This window comes from Onychostoma macrolepis, chromosome 08, assembly GCF_012432095.1.
Source record: "Onychostoma macrolepis isolate SWU-2019 chromosome 08, ASM1243209v1, whole genome shotgun sequence".
NCBI classification, from domain to species: Eukaryota; Metazoa; Chordata; class Actinopteri; order Cypriniformes; family Cyprinidae; genus Onychostoma; species Onychostoma macrolepis.
The window spans coordinates 8,010,807-8,034,735 of NC_081162.1; the positions used below are offsets into that span (position 1 = coordinate 8,010,807).

Sequence of the window (23,929 nt, forward strand, 5' to 3'; positions counted from 1 at the left end):
ACAGACCAAAGGCTCTCCTGTCAGGTCCATCAGAAAGCCCTCAGCAGCACACACTGATCTCTCTGAGAATATTCTCACATGCTACGTGTGTGCGTGAGTGTGTGCACGAGTGCTTTAGTACCCATTACATAAGCATATTAAGAGGGCCCTCATCTTATGGGGCATTTCCCAGCCTCTGATCTACATATACATAAGGGTACAAAAAAGGTAATTTTCTTTACGGAGAGACGTCTTGCTGATTAGAATCGTCTTCAGCAGGTTCATACAGGTGTTTCATGACCTCCGCGCTTTGTAGAGTGTTGTTGATTTTGGATGGTCCGTGTGGAGGAGCCCATTTTGGCTCATAGCTGTCAAATTGTTTGTGGGATCTATCCCAACTTAGTCGAGCGATGGACGACCATACATGGTGATCAGATGGACCTGCTGCTGATTAATGTCTGTATCATGTAATAACGGGAGATTGTAAACAGACGCACAGAAGAGCCTTGTATGGTGTCCGTTTGCATCCATCAAAAGGTCGAGCGTAACAGACCTGTAAAAGAGTAAGCAGTGAAACAGATGAGAGGGATTTTGAAGGACTTAATGGCCTTTGCTTTGTTCTGCTGTTCTTGTTATTTTTAATTTTAAAATACTTTATTTTATTCCGCCATTTTGTATATGCAGAGACAACTATAAGAATGCCATTTATTGTATGATTCCCCTGAAAAGTGTAAGTTATGAAATCTTTCTCACAATATCGCTTATAGTTATAGTTTCTAGTTTGATGTCCAGGTGTTTGTCCTCCATCTGTGGCGTGGGCGGTCTCAGTTTGGTTCAGCAGGGACTGTTTGTTTGGACATATCTGTATCATCTAAACATTGCTGTTTGTTTGAGCATCCGACCAGGGGTGCATTTCACAAAAGCAACTATGTTTGTTCCGTCGTTACCAATAGAGTTCAAAGGAATTTGTGACCTAACAGTGCATTTGGGAGATGCACCCCAGCCTGGCACAGCAACAGCTTGACCAGGGAGTGAGTTTGAGGTGGGGCTACCTGTTTGTTCAACCAATGGCAGAAGGAGAATTGTTTAAAACCAGTTTGAAAACAATAGACAGAAATGATCACAGATAATTATCACAGAAACGATGCTTGAAAAATAACAAAAACTACAGAACAAAGCAAACATCTAACAAGTCCTTCAGAATCTCCCACATCAACCAACTATGTTCACACATGCTATTAAATTAAAAGCATAGTTTAAAAAGCTATACATTTAGCTGTTTCAAAACTGAAGTATACTTTGGGCTTTAAAAACACAGAGACATAGAAAGAAAATTACAATGACAAATATTTAATTTTAAAATACTTTCTCTTCTTTCACTATAACATGCAGAAACAACTATAAGAACTACATTTCTCACAATATCGCCTCAGAGTTTGAAGTCCTGGTGTTTGTCCTTGTGGGTTGTCTTAGGCCCTGTCCACACGAACGCGGTTATTTTCAAAACCGCAGCTTTTTCTATGCGGTTTGGCCGGTCGTCCACACGCAAACGCTGCACCAGGTCACTGAAACCGAACATTTTTAAGATTTTCAAAAACTCCGATTGCAGTGTTATTGTGTAGCTAGACAGCGAAACTGGAGTTTTTGGCTTGTGACGTCGGAGCCTGCGCTGATATCTCCACCTACTGGAAACTTTTTCAGGCTTCTGATTGGCCAACATGGCTTTACGGTTGACATTATATCGCCACCTGTTGGTTTGGCATGCTCTTGACAGTGCTTCAAAGCATGCGTTTGTGTTTTCATGTGGACGGAGATTTTTTTTTAAAACTGAAGAAGGAAAAACTCTGTTTATAAAAATACATACGTTTTCAAAAATTCAAAAAATTTTAGTTGGGTATGGATGTGTGTAATTTTACATTGTAGAACAAAACGTAAAAATATCGTCAAGTAATGTTTACCGCAGGCTTTATTTTACTCATAAATGGAAAAAAACCATTATAAAACCCCATAGGAAAATCGCGAAGGAACCCGCGGCGAATTACTCTTCTGGGTTCTGACATCATACTTCCCCCACTCTATTAAGTGAGTTTAGGGCGGGGCTACATATTTGCTCAACCAATGACAGAAGGGGGAGTTTTCAGGAAACCAGTTTGAAAACAGCCATTATTTTTGCAAATATTTTTTTGCACAGATATGACACTTCTCTTCTTTAATTATTTGTCATTATAATTTTCTTTAAAGCCCAATGTCTAGATCAGTTTTCAGGTTTTCCTTACATGCAGCTGAATGTATATGGCCTTTCAACCTACATTTAATTTGATAGCATGTGTGAACACTGTTTTTTGGGGGGATTTTGAAGGACTTATTGGATGTTTGCTTTGTTCTATAGTTTTTGTTATTTTTAATTTTAAAATGTTTTCTCTTATTCCTTATAACATGCAGAGACAACTATAAGAACTATATTTCTCACAATATCGCCTTAGAGTTTGATGTCCAGGTGTTTGTCCTCCATCTGTGGCGTGGGTTGTCTCAGTTTTTTTCAGCAGAGACTGTTTGTTTGGACATTTCTGCATGTGTTATCTAAACATTGTTGTTTGTTTGAGCATCTCCACCGGGCTGGCATAGCAACAGTTCGACCAATGGAATGAGTTTAAGGCGGGGCTACATTTTTCATCTTCAACCAATGGCAGAAGTGGGGAGTGTTCAGTAAAACCTATTTGAAAACAATAATTATTTTTGCAGTTATGTTTCGCACAGAAATTATGCTTTTCCATTTAAATGTTTGTTGAATTTTTTCTATCTTTTCTGTGTTCTTGCATTTGTTTCTAACGTCCAAGTAAGTAGCTCAACTTTGATGCAAATTTTAGTGAATGCGTATAGATGAACGCACAGCATTTCAAACTATAATTTGATAGTGTGCATGAACACAGGCACTTGACACATGCACTAGAAAGATGTGCTTTTTCTCTCCAGAAGTTATGACCAATAAAATATCTTTGAACCTGTTTAAAGTTGCAGGTCTCTCTTAACCTCCTTACTCAAGCACTTGTGGCCATCTGTTGTTGCGTCTTCAGTAGTTTGTTGTAGTTGTTGTTCTTGCTCATCTGTTTCTTTTTCGAGTGTAAAACAACAGGCCGAGCCAGTGTTGCCACCTTGTTGTAGACAAACTAATTAGTGGAAAAAAGCTCAAGATGCACTTGCGAGCTGAGCTATCAGAGTTAGAAAAATCAGACAATTAGGACCAAAGTCTTGGCAGCTTGGCTGTGTACACTTTGACCTAAATGGTGGTGGTAGTCACACATTGTGCCATTGTTTTACCCGAGATCTCACTGGGATCATATCGCCCAGTCAGACACGCAAAAATTGTAAAAGACTGTAAAAATCATACAGTGTGGCTCTCAAGTAAGTGATATGATCTGACATGATGTCAGATCTTTTGGCTAAATCTTGCCTCATACTATGCTTTGTCTATCAACTCGCTTTTATCTCTCAAACACACACACACACACACACACACACACACACACACACATAACATCTCTTTATGCTTTAACAGCACAGCACAGAAGCAGAAAAGCTCTCTCAGCCATTTACCTACATTTGATAAACAAAGTGGCACAAGATTCATGTGACTCATTCAGATGTTATCAGACAATGGAGAGGATTGCTGATCAACTATGTATGAGGATTAATACAAATTATTCTATTTTGCATTTATGACATTCAGTATGAAATACACAATTCACGTGTAATTTAATAAAATTCATTGATCATTCAGAAATAATCATATTTGTCTATTTACTATACCCAAAATTATTTTGATACTTGAGCTACATGTAAAGTGTATGAATTTCACTGCATTACATATAAAATATCATGCAAAATATCATCTGCAATTGGCTTTTAATCTACTGCACTGGTGTTTTCTTATATAATGCAAAGACACTGATAGATATTTAAGTATGTCCTAAGTGTCCGCCACTGAATATGTGCACAAAATACTAGTTATTTAATGGATGTGAATCTAGTGTTAACATATACACTGAATTGAGAGGAACAGTTATACCCATCTCGAAAGTATACTGTACTGTATCTGCTGATATGTTTACATAAACTACATGATGGAATGATCATCTTCTTCAGAGCAACAAACAAACCGCCCACGCTCAGGACATTTTCCAAATGCCTTCATGAAAACGAATGGAGATGCAGGATAGAGTTCATCTGATCACTCACTGCGGAATAGTGTGCAAGTGCTCTTATTGGACAGTTGGGATTCACCAATATGGTCAAAAATGTGGTGAATTTGAGACATAGCTCTTAGGTCTTCACATGGGTTCAGTGACTCATGGTTATTCGGCGAGTCTGTTAATGATTGAATAAACACTTTTACAGGCTCCAAAGAAGTTATAAATGTCTACATATTCTGTGTGACCCCTCACTTTGGTGACTTTCCAGTAAGAACAATAAAAAAATGGTCATTATTTGGCTATAGTCACCACACCACCTGAGTTTTGAGGTGAAAATGTGACCAGAGAGAGAATTTGATTTCAGGAATCTTATCTGGATCTTAAAGTCACATCAGTTGATTCATGAATCAAATCTATGATTAGTAATTTTTGTGTGTATTACCCCTCACATTTATGTCATTTGATTCATTGAAGGGCTTCTCACACTGAAGAATGAACTTGCTATTGTTACAAAGGTCAACCGGACAAATTTGACAAGTTCTTGTCTCTGGATTTTGACACAGGAACAATGAAATCTTGTCAGTACAGTTCTGTCTTCAGCTCAGCTATTGTGGCTATTGATAAAAGCGTAGTTAAACTCCTCCACAAAAGCAGAACCGTTTAGCCTCAAACTGACCTGTGCCTCTTCTGACCTTTGATCTTTGGACAATGATGCCATGATCCAAACTGCTGTCAACAAGACAAATGAATCACCATTCCATTCCTTCACTAATAATAATGCCACTGGCTTGCATTCAACATGCTTCACTGCAAAGATCATTTTTTACTCAGTATTTTCCAGTAAAAAAGTCTAAACATCCTTAAAAGATTTTAAGATGATTTAACAAGCAAAATCATGTGAAATAATCAGGCCTTTTCAGAATTTTTATATATTTAAGAAAGAATCTACTCAAGTGCGAACTGAATCTAATGTTTTAAGATACTTAATTGCTTATTAATTTATAATCTAAATAGCATGTTAATTGACTCGTAATATCAAATAATACACTACAGTTAAAATTGTAATTTTAGTATCTTAGTCAACACATCAAAATAAGTGTACTTCTAATAAAGCACAACAAAAGATTATTAAAAATGATAAAATATGACACTTTAAAAAAACGTGTTTGTCATAAAACCACACTTTGACTTTAATATTAAAAAGTACACTGCAATATTGTACAATTAAGCACACTTTTTAAAAAGCAGATATACATGTTTAACTGGAAAATAAAATAAAAGCACATGGTAAGACTTTTATTTTTATCAGGGTCAGACTCTTTTCTGACCACTCAAATTTGAAGTATTCTTTGGTTCGTAGATGTGCTGAAACAAGTAGCTTTAAACATGCAAGCCTTGGTCACTGTAAACAATTTACAGATTGTATTTATCTTATCAAATGCAATCATGTATACGTGTTCATGTGAGCGCTAAAACAAGCTGTCACTTCACAGCTGTCACGAGCACTGTTGCACTAGCAGTTATCATTATCTTTATCATTATTAGCAGTGACTCATTATCTTTGAGGAATGATGTGTCTCCTACAGTATATTCAGTTCACACTCACAAAAAACACAAAAATAATGTCTTGATAACAGATAAATGGTGTATTTAATCACTTGCAGTTATAACACGCCAACTTGTGGCCAAAGAGCATCTGCAATAATTTATCATACCCAGCATAAAACATGTGACTCAGCATTATGTAAGAGCTGTTCACGTTTGTTTGAATTGTGGTGCACTCCTTCCTTACTGAAGTCACTGGATCTGCTGAGTGGATGGGTGGAGCTCATTCACTAATGTTTCATAGGTCACTCAATCATACCAGAGACTCGGACTTCGTAACTGGTGACGTTGCCCTAAAAGAATTAGTTCAACCAGAAATGTCATCATTTACTCATCCTCATGCTGTTCCAAACCTACAGTATATGGGTTTCTTCCCGTTTTAAGTTTCCAAAAGGACTCAAATGCATCATAAATGTGGTCCATCTAACTCATGCACTGTATTCCAAGTCAAACTAGGCTATAGTTTTATGTGTTATGCTCTGATATTCTTGCCCTCAGTGAGCTGTTAACTCAAAAGAATGATTTGAGCTTGTGATGGAATCATATTCCATCAGTAAACCTTACAGTATATCTAGTGCATAAGCCATATGAACTACTTTTATGGATTTTTATGGTCATTTTGGAGCTTGACAGCCACCATTCTCATTCGCTTTTATTATATTGAAAAAAGTGACCAGGATGTTCGTCGAAAAGTCACTTTATATATTTCATGGAAGAAAAAAAATTACTCCGTTTGGAACGGCAAGCGGTTGAGTAAATGATGACATAACCTTCGTTTCTATGTGAACTATCCCTATAAAGTTCCCTGTGGAAAACATGATTTCACTTTACTAAAAGTCTTGGATTCCCACAGAGTTTGAGCATGTGGATAGTTTTCAGTGCTATTTAAAAAGAATATAAAAGAAAGGCCATAAAAGAAATGCGTAATCCTGTGATTCGGCCGGTAAATTGTTATCTCCATATAAACCCATCTAAAGGCGGATGGAAACATCAGTGGATGTGACACGGGAAACATTACAACGATTATGTCATTGGGAGTATGCACTGAAAAAAAAAAATGGTTACATCCAAGTTAACTGGTTTTATTTGAGTCAGAAATATCACTGAATCACCTATATACTAGTGCTGTCAACTAATTCATCTAAACATTAAAGTTTTTAAATATACTTTTATATTGGATTAATTTCACATTCAATCTTCAAATTAATGTAGAAACAACATAAACATATTTTTTTTATATGATTTTATCAGTCATACTTTTTTATGACTGAAGGTGAGTATGACTGATACCAATACTACTGATGTCTCTAGGAAATTGTTCTTTTTTCCCCCTAATATTTAATAATAGACTACAGCCATTAAACTTTACAGTATAATTGAGAGCTATCAATTTTAACATTTATTAGACTTTAAAAAAATAACAACTTCTAATTTAAGTTAACTTAAAACAATCTTCACATAAACACATTATAATAAATGTCATATTTACCTGTGCCCTTCAGCAAGTAGGAAATATACAGAAATTGAATAAAGTTATCAAACACTAAATTCTAAATTAAATGTAGATGAATCCTTAAATCTACAAAAGTTATTGATTTCCTCTTGTTTATTTTGTTATTTGATTAACAGACATCACAGCAGCTGGGTTATTAGGTTATTTGGCTGCTATTACTTTAAGAGCTGCCACTGCTGAATGTGACGCGGATCTGACACGCATGCTCGTAGTTTCAGTCGTGCTTTAATATGAAATGATACATGCTATAGCACAGTATAATGCCTGACAGGACAGGAAAACTAGTTTTTACTGACATATGACCTGAAACATCTCATCCGACCACAGTTCACTGTTGTTCTGCTGAAGCAAAGTGGGGCGTGACTGAAAAGTCTCCTGTTTGAAGTGCTCGTAAATACATTCTGTGTCTAAATAAATTCAATTCTTGTCAAGAAAAAAAGAGATAGAAGCAGTAGTTGTGAGTACTGATGGTTTGGTCAACCCCAGCCCCGTTAAATATTTTCAACACTGTTAAACTGGAAAATTTAATCACCTGTGTTAACGCGGTAATTTTGACAGCACTACTAAATACATTAATTTAAAGTTTCGCCTACTAAACAAAATTTAATGGGTTCAATCAAGTAGAAATAGCTTTTTAAGTTAACAATTGCAAGTCACCAGAAGTAACAGGAGAATGTGAATAGATTCTGTTATGTCAGAGCTTGTCATGGGTCAGTATTAACCCAAATTTGTTGTTATTATTACACAACGTAGATTAATCAATATAACATTGTGTTTCAGGGCTATTGCAGGTTGTGGAATTAAATAGACCCTGTTATTGTTGAAACCAATAAGAATGCAAATATACAATGGAGTTTGTGGTTTATAGGGTTTTATTAAAAACAATCTGACTAAAGCAACACTCGTCTGCATAGAGCATCGCTGCAGCCTGATTTATCATCAACATGTGCAAGTGATTTGACTGCAGTAATTAACTTACTGACCCCTGCAGTCTACCAGACATTCGTTAAGCAGAGTTTGTCTCCTAATCAAACCAGTTACTCGTCACAGATGGTATGCGTGTTCGCTGCTTGGAGCTAAAGGCCGTAATGCTTAATAATGTTGGTGCCGGAACTCTTAGTGGCTCATAAAAAGCAGAACCCTAATTAAATGTTAATGATTTTTCATTTACGTCTTACAGATTTCCTGCATGCCTGTTCCTATAAAAAGAGATGAAACGCAGATAAGAACTACATTAAGAGCAGATCAACGTTTTGACATTTAGATTGCACTTTTCCCATGAAGCAGGCCAAAGTTTAACCTCAGAGCAATGCTTTGGTCTACCTATGTGTAGTCACAGCCTAGAAGACGTATATTTATTTCCTCTCATGTTGTTCCAAATCTGTTCTTATGCAGAACAAAAAAGAAGATATTTTGAAGAATGTTTCAGCTGTTTTTGTTTATACAATGAAAGTCATTGGGGACCAAAACATAACTGAACCCCATGAACTTTCATTTGGTGGACAAAAAAAAAAAAAAAAAATTATATATATATATATATATATATATATATATATATATATATATATATTAAAGGTGCAATAGATGATTGTCTTCAGAAACAGTTTTTGTTATTCTGGTTGAAAGTCTCTTCACATCCCGATAGCAATCATTAATTTAAAGTGGTCTAAATGTATTTATCTGTATTTATATATTCTGTGGAAGGCGTAGGACCAAGAAATGTTCGTCCACATTCACTTTCCTACCTGCCTGTCAACATATGTATTTGCATACCTCTGCACACACAGTTCGCGCAGACAGGATACGTCATCAGTGCGGTACGCTATTGCAGACAGAGCGAGAATGGAAGGCAAACATCAACAACCTGATCTTCCTTCCTGTTATTTTTGTACTTTTACTAACTGAGCTATAAAGTTTTCTCACCGGTGAATGACACATGATGTATTGCAGTAATGTTGTCTCTGGTCGTCTGATCTGATCTGTTCGTGTTCATGCGTTCAGGAGGCATCGCTTTGGACGGCGATTGCAGGGAGGGTGGGACTTTCACGTTCAGTGCTATCAGGCTAAAGTTAGCATTTTCCAAGATCTCCTACTGCACCTTTAAATAGACATTCAAAGACTGTTCAAAGCGTATTGTTCAGTTCAGGCTTTCAAAAATTAAAAGCTGCATTCTGATTGGCTGATGTACATTTTTCCTGGAAGTCAGGATGCAGTGGTGTTTATGTGGTACTAAGATCCAGTTTACTTTGTATTGTGATATGACGGTCCGGATGATTATGGCTGTTTTATCTGTTTTACATGGCTAAATGTTTTCAAATGCCAAAACTTTGTTTAGATCATCCCTAGTAAATATTCTGCAGGTGACAAACACATGGCACAATATGGAGCTCAAAGACTTTCCCAGATATCGCAGGACAGGCCAGCCGTCCCGTCTTGTGCCAGTGACCTCAGAGTTGTGGGACGTGTGTCTGATGTCATTGCCAAGTTTACAGAGTCCTCCACAGGGACATTCCTCATCCCACTCGTCCACATCATCCCAATACCTCCCCCTTTATCACTTCATACTGGCTCTTCAAGCAAATACATTTCAGAATTGTGTGTTGTATATGCATTGGTAGAACTGTTTCTTGAGCAGCAAATCTTGACTGATTTCTGAAGGATCATGTGACACTGAAGACTGTGATTTAGTAGATATAGACCTACTGTATATAACTTCTAATGTCATTTTAGGATGTGTACACCATCCAGCACAGTACTGTATGTCCCAGATGAAAACAGTGGACAAATCGGGTCTGCTAGCCTGCTGTCAGAAGAATGCAACATTTATGCATTGCAGATGCTTGTTTGAGTTTTGTAATCTGCAAAAATTGCTTGGAGCGCTCAAAACAAACAGCAGTAATGCTCAATGTGTTCTGAGGAAGAATCTGGACATATTTCACCAACGGATCTCTGAGGTAGACGTGACCGTATTAGGTTGTGTTTCAAGAGTCCTCTCCCAGCTCCTGAGAGAATGTTGACGGGCGCTGTGCTCTCTCTTTCTCTCTCACACAGTGCTCATTTAGGTAATAATGGTCTAAGGAGCCAACAACATTGCAGTCCAGTCCACAATCTCTTCATTCGCACATCAAGGCATACATATTTTGATTTAGAGATTTGTTGTTTCAGAATGCCACCTTTTAAGATAGTGGTCTCAATTGACTAGTGGGTTGACTGAAAAACTAGTCAGCTAATTGGTCTTTAGGAAGCTCTGTATAATTAATATGGTTTTGGGTTTACCTGAACCTAATCAATGGTTTTCTTAGGGGGGACTTACATTAGACACGTTCTTGTGTCCATAAACAATTAGGCTATACCAGTGCTTGTCAACCAGGGGAAACCTTCTCTGTCAGGGAGCGCCAATAGTCTAAAAACTATTTAAATATACACTACCATTCAAAAATTTGGGATCATTTTTTTAAATTTATTTAAGAAATCAGTATTTATTAGGCAAAAATGAATGAAATTGATCAAAAGTGACAGTAAAGACATTTATAATGTTAGAAAGATATCTATTTCAAAAATGCTGTTCTTTTGAACTTTCTGTTTATCAGTGAATCCTGAAAAAAAAAAAAAAAAAATGACCATAGCAATGTTTCTTGAGCAGCAAATCAGCAAATTAGAATGATTTCTCAAAGATCATGTGACACTAAAGATGAAAATTCAGCTTTTCCATCACATACGAACAGCTAAATTTGGGGTCAGTAAGATAGTTTGAGAGTTTTGTAAATTAAGGATGCATTAAATTGATAAAAAGTGACTGTAAATACATTTATAATGTTACAAAACATTTCTATTTCAAATATAAATATTTAAAATAGACATAATAAACATAAATTTTGTCTGAATGTCTGAATGTTAAAGTAAAATGAACAAAATCCTTAAAATACTCTCAAAAAATGTAAAACTAAAATAAAAATGTAAAACTAGTCAAACTTACTAATGCCCTGACCCATCCCTGATTATGAGTGGTACAGGATTTAGTCCACTGACAGGTTCATACAGATGTATAATTACACACCCACCCACATACACACGGCTCTCTTTGTCTCCTCCATACAGTACATGTGGAGACAGTACAATAAATCAACAGTCCTTCACTCTCAGTTGTACCATTTCCGAACTGGCTATTGAGTATTATGGGTCTTTCTTTTATTTTGACTAAGTAACTCTTCATATATGACTTCACAAAGCATGTCAGTCTGCAACAAAGGGATTTCATAATTATAAATTCAAAAACAGGCAAAAGGTTGGGCGTCTTTTTCTTTATTGTGAAACGTATGAATGAATGGCCTTAGTGTTTAATTCAATGCACTGAAATCGTTACCCTTTTACGGACTGAATTCAATTGACTGCTGAAGAGAATGAACATGAATGATTTGTTTGTAACACTTTGACATGCCAAATACAGCTGTGATCCTTGCGTGTGTCACATGATGTCACGAAAGGGAAACGGACAGAATTTTTGGGATTTTATGCTAAATTATGTGGATTTCGAAATGTTTTTGTAATGTTTTGTACACACCCTTACATGCCAAACCCACTTTCCTTTTACCATGTAGCACAAAAGATGTTGTTTAGCAGGATGCCCTGGCAGTTATTTCACATACAAGGAAAGTGAATGTGGATGGATTCAACCAAACTCCAATGAAAAAAGTAGAAAAGTAGTACTTTTGACTCAGTTAATGTGTCTAAGTCATGCAGTAGCTTTTGTGAGGAACAGACACAATTTTTTGTAGAAACATTAGCTATATTCACTTGCAAAATTTTTGTGTTTCTCAGAGAAGATCCATGTTCACTTGAAAAATATTTGCGTTCCCCCAGAAACTTTGCATTTACTTGCAAACCTTTTATGTTGGCTTGCAAAACCTTTGCGTTCCCCCGAGAAACTGTGTTTGCTTTTAAAACTTTTGTGTTCCCCAAAGAAATTTTGTTAATTTAAAAAACTTTTGTGTTCCCACAAGAAACTTTGTGTTTACTTACGAAACTTTTGCATTCCCCATAGAAACTTTGCATTTACATGCAAATCTTTTGTGTTCCCCCAAAAAACTTTGTTGACTTGCAAAACTTTTGAGTTCCACAGAGAAATTGTTTATTTGCAAAACTTTTGCATTCCATCCAGAAACTTTTCGTTCACATGCAAAACTTTTGTGTTCCCCTAAAAAAACTTTGTGTCCCTTTCAAAACTTTTGTCCCCCCAAGAAACTTCGTGTTCACTTGCGAAACTTTTGCTTTTTCCAGAGAAACTTTGCATTCGCTTGCAAAACTTTTGCATTTCCTGGAGAAATTCTGCGTTTGCTTGCAAAACTTTTACATTCCCCAGAGAAACTTTGTGTTTGTTCACGAAACTTTTGTATTCCCTAAAGAAATTTTGTGTTCACTTGCAAAACTTTTGTCCCCCCAAGAAACTTCGTGTTCACTTGTGAAACTTTTGCTTTTTCCAGAGAAACTTTGCATTCGCTTGCAAAACTTCTGCATTCTCCCGAGAAACTTTGCGTTTGCTTGCAAAACTTTTGCATTTCCTGGAGAAACTCTGCGTTTGCTTGCAAAACGTTTGCATTCCCCTAAAAACTAAAAAAATCCCCTAACCTTGAGATCACTTGCAAATCTTTTTCATGGCGGAATGCAATATTTCTGCTAAAAAATGCAAGTCAATGCAGGGTTTTGGGTAGGAATGCAAAAGTTTTGTGAGCAAACACAAACTTTCTTGGAGGAATGTTAAACTTTTACAAGCAAATATAATATAATTTTGTTCTCTGGTCCCATATTTTTTCAATCACCATGTCCTGTTAGCGGCTCTGTTGGTTGAAATAACATGAGGGTGATTAACCGACAGAAATGTAATTTTTGAGAGAACTATTTATTTTTTTAATGTTTAGTCATATTTTACTTCTGTCCCAGAGTTCACTCTCATTAACTGATACAGTACATATCCATATATGTTAATGAGTAGCGCCACTCATGCAAATAAACACACCCCCACTGTGGGACCCTCACATACTGAGAGACCATTGTGAAGCACACATACATAAACATGCACTCAATTGTTGTTTTCTGTTATGTAATGGAGCTCATTCGAGACTGATGAGTCATCTGGGCCAAGAGAATGAGAGAAGAGAATAACCCAACATATAATCCCCTGTGTGAAAAGCCCAGTGCTCATAGCAGTGGATACAGCATTCAGGAAACTGACGGCAATCATTATGGTCTCTGGTTCATAGTTAATTATCTCACATGGAAAACACTCTAGGAGTGCTTGCTTCATGGTTACGCTCTCAGAAACATTGATGTCAAATGGAAAGTTAAAGTCATATGAAACATTTCATGTTGGACAGTTCCCCGGTTGCCATGATGACTGAGTTTTTAGTGGTTTTTAAACATCATTTTTTGTAGAGCTATAGGAAAATGTTCTTATATTTGAAACAGTTTTCCTTGTTTAAACATTTTTTGGTTCAGTTATTTCTAAGGATGTTTACAGCAGATATGATTTGTCATCTGTGCTGGTTTTCACACACTTATGGTTTGTTGGAAAGTTTGACCAGTGGTCATTGTTTAGTTTTTCAATGCCATGGCAACAAAGCAGTCCATGTTTCAAAGTCTTGTGATTTTTGTAGTTGTAGTTGCACTTTCTGGCCTTGCACATTTAATTTTTATCAAAAAAAGTGTTGAAGCAATCAAAAATGAACTCTGACAAGCCCACACTGCAGATTAAGGTGAAATGGTGGTACGTTTTAACAGCCACTGTGACCATACCTTGCTTTTGTCCAAGACATAGCCATGGCAATGACAGAGCAAAACATGCAAAGAATTGTTGTACTTTTGAATGGCTGTGTGTCTGTGTGTGTGTGTATATATATATATATATATATATATATATATATATACATACACAGTATATATACATACATACATGCAGGATATATTCATAACAAATGGGCTTAATATCAGTTTTTCATCACTTAGTATTTCTTAATGATATTGTCACTAAATTTAGCAATTAGCAGTCACTACTTCGTATTTGTTCTGACAGAAAAATGCAAATATTTTAATATGCAAATGCAAAATATATTAAACAAATATTTACATGACAAGAGCTTTATTAGGAATTTAGCTGCAATACAGTATGTGAACATAGAGCGTAGAAGAGAAGCAAACAGATATACTGTTCAAAGGGCCGACACTAGACAGAAATAAGAAATAAGATCAAGAAATAACAGTCTTTTGAATGCTGTTTCTTTCAGGCAGTGCGTCTGAGATCTGAGTGATTACTGACCAGGATCCCTGCAGATGACATGCAGTCTCAGGTAAGAGCATCTGTTGAGGTTCAAAGCTTACTCTCTGCGTTCCTCAATCCGCTAAACCCATGTTAATGTGAGGTACTTTGCACTTGCGCTTACTTATGATCCTTGGCAGCTCCTGGGCCGTTCAGCATCACCTTGAAAGACGCCCTGGAACCACAGAAAGAAAGAAACGTTACAAACAGCCCTTTACACAATGACAGGAGGAGAGAAAGAGAGAGCTATTTATGGACTAGACTTGGATTTCCATGAAAAAGCCCCAATCCCTGTTCCCCCAGCTCACAAAGCATCTCCATGATTTAACAAGATACAGTTTCACCATCTGTGAGAACACAGGGATCTTCCCATGACCCCTAGAGTTCACATGGAGAGAGGGAGCATTATTCAGGTCACAGAGAGAGCAGAGAGTGAGGGATGGTGGGGTTCGAGTCAAGAGGAAGAGGAAAGGAGGTCAGGAAGACGTTTCACAATGCAAAACTTAGCCAGTAATGCTAACTTGACCTCTTATCTGCTGTGAACTCTTCATGAACGTGTTGGCCAAGAGTCACACCTTAGGGAGTTTGAATGAGGGAGCTCAGTAAAACAGGGCCCTGTAATGAGGTAGTAGTTTCTTCTCTTGTGGCCCCTCAAACTAAGCCACAAAGAGTGTTTCTCTGTAAGAAGCTGGAACATCTACAATATAAAATGGACGAGGATGGACAGTTTGTTTTGATACTTTGAATGAATAACAAATGGAGCTGACAAGAGAGCAGATTTATCATTGCTATAGTTGCTTCCCAAAACCTTTTCAAAAAATGGTCACTGGCAAAAATATAAAACATAATATAATAATGCTTTTAAATATTTATCAATAGTAAGGTTTACCATAATTAAAGTTTTCATCTAGCCAAAAGCTGAAATCAAAAATCTAATTTCACTTGCTAGATTTGGTTAATTGGGTAACTGAACTCTTTATTCTGTTCAGTGTGTTCTCAGGTGATAAATAACAAAGTTATTCAGCAATGAACTGCGTTTTGGTATGTCATCCAAACTAAATTTACATATTGCTATTTTAGCTTTTAATTTTGCTCACTGTGAATTGTGTCCTGACCAAAAAAAAAACAAAACAAAAAAAGTAAAAAAAAAAAAACATTTAAACTGTTAAAATAGTTTTTATTTTGAATTAATTTTTATTGATTTGCTGAAATAAAATATAAAAATGAGATTAAATGAAATTAATGACTTAAGTGAAAATAGAAATATATAAATAAAATTAGTATAACTAAAACTGAAATATTAAAAATATAAATACAATTTTATTTAAATGTATTTATTTATGATAAATAAAAATGGCAAAAGCACATGCCAATTTAAAAAAAAATGTTTGTAACTTATCCACATTGTGTGCATGAAACAGGTGCAGAGAAGCACTAATAAAACTATTTTGCTAAATATTTTCAGCCTTTCACTACACTGATTTTTATCGATTGATTAATTGATTGATTGCTGTTTTGGCCAAATATTGTTGGATTCTGAAATTTCAGTGCATCACTACTCTTGTGAAAAAGAGGTACGCTTTAGCATACTTTTTAAAGAAGTACTTACTATAGAAATATTATTCTTTAAAAGAATAAACGTAATGTTTTCTGACACTTACAGTAATGTACTATATAAATGCAATTAGTTGAACTTTAGAGTGCTTTTTTGACACAAGTAGGATCCTTATATGTATTTAGAAGTACACTAGAGGTGCACATTCAGTATAATTAAATGCACTTCTTTTTCTCAAGGGTAATCAGTGGAGGAATAAAACTTTTGCCCAGAGAATGGTATAGTTACAGTATAAAACAACTGGGGCTAACTGATAAAGCTTACTATCTAAACCTTCACTTCCTGTTCTTGAGAACTGAATGTCTTATGCATATTTTTCTTTGAAAACTGTGATTCAGCTCAGTGGGTAGCACTGCCACCTCACAGCAAGAAGGTCTGTTTGGAGTCCCTGCTGAGCCAGTGGAGTTTGCATGTTCTCCTCATGTCTTTGTGGCTTTCCCCCATAATCCAAAGACATTTGGCATAGGTGACTTGGACACTATAAATTGCCCCTACAGTAGGTGTGAGTGAGTGCATGCATGTGTGTGTGTCTGTGTGTGAGCCCTGTTGTTTAGGGCGTCTCCCACCTGGCTGTGTCCCAAAACACTGGGATAGTTTCCAGCCCCCCGCGACCCTGTGGAGTATAAAGCAGTATGGAAAATGGATGGAAACAGTGACTCTAGGTAATGAAATAAAGCCTCTGTTTTTCTCTCAGAGAAGAGTGGAGGTGCATGACCATCTCAATGGCTCGCGGATCATTTTCTCGGATGAGGCTCTTCCTGGCAGTGGATCCAGACATCACTTCATGGCTCCGGATATGACCCAGGAAGTAGTCGTAATCTCTCCTGGTCTTCCTACACCTCCCTCAAGTCCGTTCCACATCAGCTCAGCCCCTGCGTCTTCACAGCACAAGGCAAGAGCACAGCCGTAACACATTACTGCTGCAGACGTTATTCCACGTGTGTTGAGAACTTCCAAAGATCTAAAACCACACTGAAAATCTAGGATTCAAAATTTAATCTAAACCTGGACATACAGTAAACTGATAAGACAATATTTGAGAAAACTTTCTAGGTCACTAAATTTAAATGTAAATAATAATTAAAACATAAATAATAATAATAATTAAAAAAAATTGAAACATTAAAAGAGACATTCTACTACTCATACTTTCGTGTGTAAATATTTAGTTTAAAATCTATTCAGTTCAGTTCAACTCAACACTAGTCTTTTCCACATTATACTTTGATTGAGTAGCGCAATGACACAGTGTTGTTATTGAAATAAAGTTGAAATAAAATTGACATTTTAGATGAAAAACTTTAAAAAACTTAAATGAAAATAGAAATGTTGCTTTGTGATCTAACTGAAATAAAATAAGCTGAAGTAGTAAAATTAATTTAACTAAAACCGAAAAATAATTTATTTATATTTGTTATTCATTTATAATAATAATAAAAAGGATGAATGAATAATACTACTTTGACATTATTACAAACTGACTTGGACTGAATGTGTGCAGACACTTAAGTTATATTGTTCTGCCCCCTTGTGGCGATATTTTAAAAAAAAAAAGGACTTTTAGAGTATAGTATGCTAATCCTGTTTACAGTAACTTGAAATATGCTTTATTTTCATTTCAATTTCTAATTATTATATATAGTGTGCCCAAGCTAAGTATTTCAACACTTAAACTACTTTGAATGCGTTTGCATTAAATTACAAATATCAAATACCAAGTGGCATGTTTTTGGGACAGTTTTTACATAGTATAACTGATGTTATATATGTGTTATATACAGTATAACTAACGTTTCCTATTTACCTTATTCTCTTCATACTTCACTATTAGAATATGATTGTCATATACTGTATCTCTGACTGTGCGATAATGTTTCCATCAGGTCGCAGAGGTCAATGGAGGTGGATACACAAGACAGAGTTTTGGATCCTACTATGGGCCGACTCAGACAAATGGTAACAAAACTTTTGAGAAGTTTTGATATTACTTGACTAAATTATCATAAGAATTCCTATGCGTATCTTATCTGTGATTATAAGTATATGTAACTATAGGTTTCTCTGCTTGAATTGGAGGTAATTGGAACATTTGAAATTAAAATTGCAAATATTATATGTTCATATATTTATATGAATATTTCATGCAATTTGATATGTGTTAAATTGTCATTTCTCTGTCTTTCAGTTGGATTATCCAATGGTGGGATACAGACTGGAGGTTATGCCACGTTGCCCAGGACATCTGGCACCCGAGAGGAGCGCTTAATCAAGTTCTCTGGAATAGGTCCTGTAGATGAGACAGGCATGCCTATCGCATCCCGATCTGTGAGTCTCACTCAAACACTGCATTCCTGTGTCACGCCTTCAGACAGTTAGAAATAACAATGAAATCCATGGCTATTGTTTCTCTTATCCATAAATTAGCCATGAATACACAGTGTGCTGGTTATCAGCAGAGTATTATAGTCAACTAAAACACTAAAAACTACAACCATAAAAAAAATCATTATTTGAAATAAAATAAAAGAATATATATATATATATATATATATATATATATATATATATACAGTGTTTCCCACAGGATTTTGTTAGACTGTGATGGGTGGACCTCGGTCCCTCTAGGGGGGTCGGGGGGCATGCCCCCCCGGGAGAAAATTCTGTACATTTTAAAGTTAAATTCATCTATCTGGTGCACTTTGAGAGTTCAAAATTAAGAGCTCCAATGCAGGTTCAATGTGCAAAATAAACAAAGAAAAAAGCTTGTGAAATGAAGTTTCATGTGTTTCTTGTGATGTAGTGTCTCAGTCTAAATTACACTCACACCGGTGAATTTGGAAGCCAAACAAATTAGAATATAATGATATCAACAACAACAACAACAATAATAATAGTACAAATTTTATTATTATTCCTATGACAGTAATAGCCATATATTGAAAAACAATTGCAAAAAATAATGTCACTCTCTGACAGCAGGGGGCGCTTATGGAACAGTGATGAGAGAGAAAAAAATGTCATCGAAACTTCTCTGAAGCCAGTTCCCTTCAGAAATACATTAACATAAACTCCCTTTCCAATATTTATATTTTTCTTCCAATAAACAATGAGCGTGCTCTGCCTGTACAGTATTTTCTTTGTGTGTGTCTGATAATTTCAAGTAGGGCTCGCTGCACAACACAAGCAGGGGGCGTGGATGGATCCACAGTGGGTGAGATGGGTGGGTTTAGGGATCAGGGGGTGGAGACGGGTAGGTTTAGGGGTGAGGATGGGTGGGTTTAGGGATCAGGGGGTGGAGACGGGTTGGTTTAGGGGTGGGGATGGGTGGGTTTAGGGATCAGGGGGTGGAGACGGGTAGGTTTAGGGGTGGAGATGGGTGGGTTTAGGGATCAGGGGGTGGAGACGGGTTGGTTTAGGGTTGGAGATGGGTGGGTTTAGGGATCAGGGGGTGGAGACGGGTTGGTTTGGGGGTGGAGATGGGTGAGTTTAGGGATCAGGGGTGGAGACAGGGTTGGTTTAGGGGTAGGGATGGGTGGGTTTAGGATCAGGGGTGGAGACAGGGTTGGTTTAGGGGTGTGGATGGGTGGGTTTAAGGATCAGGGGCTGGAGACGGGTAGGTTTAGGGGTGGAGATGGGTGGGTCTAGGGATCAGGGGGTGGAAACGGGTAGGTTCAGGGGTGGAGACGGTTGGTTTAGGGGTGGGTTTAGGGATCAGGGGGTGCAGACGGGTTGGTTTAGGGGTGGAGATGGGTGGGTTTAGGGGTGGGGATGGGTGGGTTTAGGGATCAGGGGGTGGAGACGGGTAGGTTTAAGTATATGTAAGGTGGGAGGAGTTTGATCTGGATCCAACCAAGCCCCCTGGATCTTGTGTTCTGCAGCGAGACTCTCCTTGATAATTTTAGTTCTTGCTTGCAAGAGATAAACCTTTATTTTGGCGGAAACTGCAGCTGAGCTTTTATTTTGACAGAAAACTCCAGATTCAGGGAAAACACTTTGACAAACGCGTCTTGTTACAAATCTTACCCACTAAAATTTTGTGAATTATGCTAATGTGAAAAAGCGCAACTGGTGGCCATTGCGTTCCCAGATATGCGCTAAACTCACAGTATATATGCAGTAATGGAGTTCACTGCATTCACTGTGAACGCGCTGTGAGATGCGGAAAACAGCTGATCGCGTGAGCAAGCTTCAAATAAGCAGACAAAAATAAAAACTTGCTTAAAAACGAGTAAAAATACTTGCTAAAGTAGCTTATATAAATATATAAATAATACATACAGTACATACAGCGTATGTATGTGTGTATATATATATATATATATATATATATATATATATATATATATACTGTATATATAAGCTACTTTAGCAAGTTTAACTATAACTAAAAATAACTACAAATTAGAAATAAAACTTAAATACTATATAAACATATTTTTAAAACAGCATACTAATAAAAATGACAAAAAAAACTAAAACTTTAACTAAAATAGCAGAAAATATAACGTTAAATACAAAAATGAAATCTAATTTTTCAAAATACTGATAAAAATATGAGAATACCTCAAGACTTATGTATTTGAGAAGAAAGATTTTGTAAGGTGTAGATATTAAGAACACCTCTTGTATTAAGTTTATTTTTCTTACCCTATTAGCAAATTATTTGTCTTGTTTTAAACAAGTCTCGCTGTATTTTATTTATGCTAAAAACAAGAAAAAGCGTTTGCCAGTGTGGTATGAAGAACTTCAAGAAATGCTCAAGATATAATAATATTAAAAAATCTAGATATATTTTTAGAATTTTATAAAATTATTTGTTACGTTTTTTTTTTATTATGTTGAGATATTTTACTTATAAACAAGACACAAATGTTGATTAAAAATATTTAGCACACAGTTTATGCCAGCATGTTTTGTTTTTATTTTGAACAATGCATTTTTCTCTTTCCCAACCCTATCTCCAGAGCGTAAACAAGCCCAAGGACTGGTATAGGAGCATGTTTAAACAAATCCACAAGAAACCAGAGGGTATGTGCTCTCCTCCTATCTCTCTCTCTCTGAAACAATGAGGAAATTCCTCTCCATTATTTTCTGTCACATTCTGCACTGATCCAGAAAGAATAAAGCCAAACTCTGGCTTAGAAATTTTAGACCTCATTTCTTGAACATTGTTTAACCTTTCAGCACATGTGGAGCTCAATGAGAAAGTGCACAATTGACCCTTTGAAAGCGGAACCAGATAGGCTTTGCCGAGCATGATGGGATTCAGGGTATCGCACTGTGCCTTTCCTTCATCAGTGAAGCTTCTGAGTTAAAAGATAGAGATTTCAAACTCATTAAAATGTAAAAAGCACAAACTTTTATTGTAAACAACAAAACTGGTTTGAGCTGGTTTAGACAACAGCAGCAGAAGTGTGTAGGTTTGCTGTTACACCAACTCCCGCTATAAGGCTTTCAGTACAAAACTTCAGAAAATCCCTCCAGGATATTTGGCCAGGGTTCTGCCCTTGATTAATGTACAGACATTTGCAGTTTAATAACTGGAACAGCAGCTGATGTAGTTGAGTAATTATGAACAACATAAAGCTGCATTACACAACATGCTCAATGTGTTTTCATAGACACCTGGTTTAACTCAGACTTACTGAGCTTATAGAAAGAAAGAAGTTAATAGCTGGCTGTCATGTGATAATCTTACATGGTATCTGGTCTTTAAATAGTATAGTAAGTGGTTCATTTAAATGACACTTTTATCTGAAGAGACTTACAGTACAATTATTACACAGTCATTCTCCCATGAGCACTCTGTGATTTGTTGAGGTTATAATGGTGATATAGTTCATGATTGCTCTGTGTTAACCAGCAACCTTTTGCATAAAGCTCATATGTTTAACAACTAAACCACATCTAGATATTGGTGTGATTTTAGATAATAACTATAAAGATGCAGCCAAACATCTGCAGTTCAGTATAGTTAAATGTATATTTTTATATAATTTTGTACTTAATTATAGGGCTGTATTAATAATACAGTTCTGGCATGTTTTTATTTTGTTTGTTTGCTTGTTTTATGGCCAATAACTGATACATAGATTATCTTGAAATTCTATATTACATAATCTAAACTACTCTTAAAATGTTTGGGGTTGAGAAGGTTTTTAAAATATTTTGAGAGAAGTCTCTTCGGCTCACCAAGGTTGCATTTGTTTAATACAGTAAAAACAGTAATATTGTGAAATATTATTACAATTTAAAAAAAATAATAATAATTATATTTGAATATATTTTAAAATGTAATTTATTTCTGTGATGCAATGCTGAATTTTCAACATCATTACTCCAGTCTTCAGTGTCATATGATCCATTATTATCAGTTTTGAAGACAATTGCTAAATAAGTTAAGTATGGAAACTGTGATACATTTTTATTCAGGATTATTTGATGAACAGCGAGCTAAAAAAAACGGTATTTATTTAAAATAGAAGAATAATTGTATAATTACACTGTAACAAAGACACCTTAAAATAAGGTATAACCATAAAACATTCTTTTTATTTTTATTAAAAAAATAAAACATTCAAACATTCTAAACATCTAATATTTGCCCATACCATGATATGGTAGCAATATATCATGCATCCCTAATTAGTTAGTAAAGCTAATATAGCTATATTAGGGTCATTTCTTCTAATTTAACTTAGTATGTTTTTACTCCTGCAGAGCCTGAGCATGACTGGAGAGAAAGTGAGTAGCTGAATAGTTAATATGAAATCATTATACTTATTTCTGGGCTCTATTGTATGTGTTTTACACTTATTTGTGCCCAGTGAAATTGTTAAAGCTTTGTATTTGATGCATTTAGATATAGAAATGATTCTCATTTTGAATGACAGTGTGAAGTATCTATAAACTCTCATTAATATGATTTTTTTCAATGGCGATAGGGAAGCTGTCATCATCTCCTCCTCCAGATTGTGGCCAGCAGGACGGGCGCTCAGACCCCTTCACCCTCACCCCTCACGGAGCCCTGCCCGACTGGTGAGAGAGAGAGAGAGAGAGAGAGAATGAGAGAGAGAGAGAGGAGTTACACAGACACTGGGCAGGTTGGGATCTGTTTCTGCAAGAACCAACAATGATTGCATAGTAAAGTGGCCTGTGTGTGTGTTACAGGGCTGATCTGGGCGACACAGGGAAGCACCCAGAACCCAAGAGTATTTTTGACTTTGAGCCTGGAAAGGGAGCAGAAGAGGATCGTAGTCGGGTAAGAGACAGCTGTAATTAACCATCACCTGAAGACCTCTCCATGCAGTGTAACTAGAAATATTGTTGCAAAAAGACCGGTGGGATTTGTGTATTGTAATATAAAGCTGAGCTGAAAGGCATCCAGATGGCATGTTGTTACAGTTCTAAAACACCTTTTTTTTCGATTACCAGTTGTCTAAAGCATTATTGTGTCAGTTAAAAGCCTTTTTGTTGCTGTCTATTTGCATTTTGTAAGTGGGTCGGTTAGTTAGTCACTTTTACTTATGCTTATACTTAAGTGCAAGGTGCTTTAATGTGGATTTTTGAAATCAAACTTCTGCATTTTTTAAAACGATCGATTGAGTGATAAGAAGATGCTGGGAAAAGTAGTTGCGCCCGTCCTGCTGGCCAGAATCTGAGGGAGGAGAAGATGACAGCTTCCCTACTGGCATTTAAAGCATATAAAGGCATATCAG

General features: G+C 36.2%; 1 protein-coding gene across 6 annotated transcripts in view; it reads left to right on the forward strand.

Moving 5' to 3' along the window:
• sorbs3 (sorbin and SH3 domain containing 3) overlaps positions 1-23,929 on the forward strand; it is a 60,170-nt gene that overhangs the window by 14,415 nt on the left and 21,826 nt on the right. For all 6 annotated transcript variants that reach the window (XM_058784563.1, XM_058784561.1, XM_058784564.1 and 3 more), the window contains 8 exons: positions 14,565-14,627; positions 16,906-17,103; positions 18,095-18,167; positions 18,397-18,536; positions 21,176-21,239; positions 22,932-22,955; positions 23,156-23,249; positions 23,382-23,472. In XM_058784563.1, the coding sequence (XP_058640546.1) occupies positions 14,616-14,627; positions 16,906-17,103; positions 18,095-18,167; positions 18,397-18,536; positions 21,176-21,239; positions 22,932-22,955; positions 23,156-23,249; positions 23,382-23,472 (696 nt within the window). In that variant the 5' untranslated portion in view covers positions 14,565-14,615. The remainder of the gene's footprint in view (positions 1-14,564; positions 14,628-16,905; positions 17,104-18,094; positions 18,168-18,396; positions 18,537-21,175; positions 21,240-22,931; positions 22,956-23,155; positions 23,250-23,381; positions 23,473-23,929) is intronic.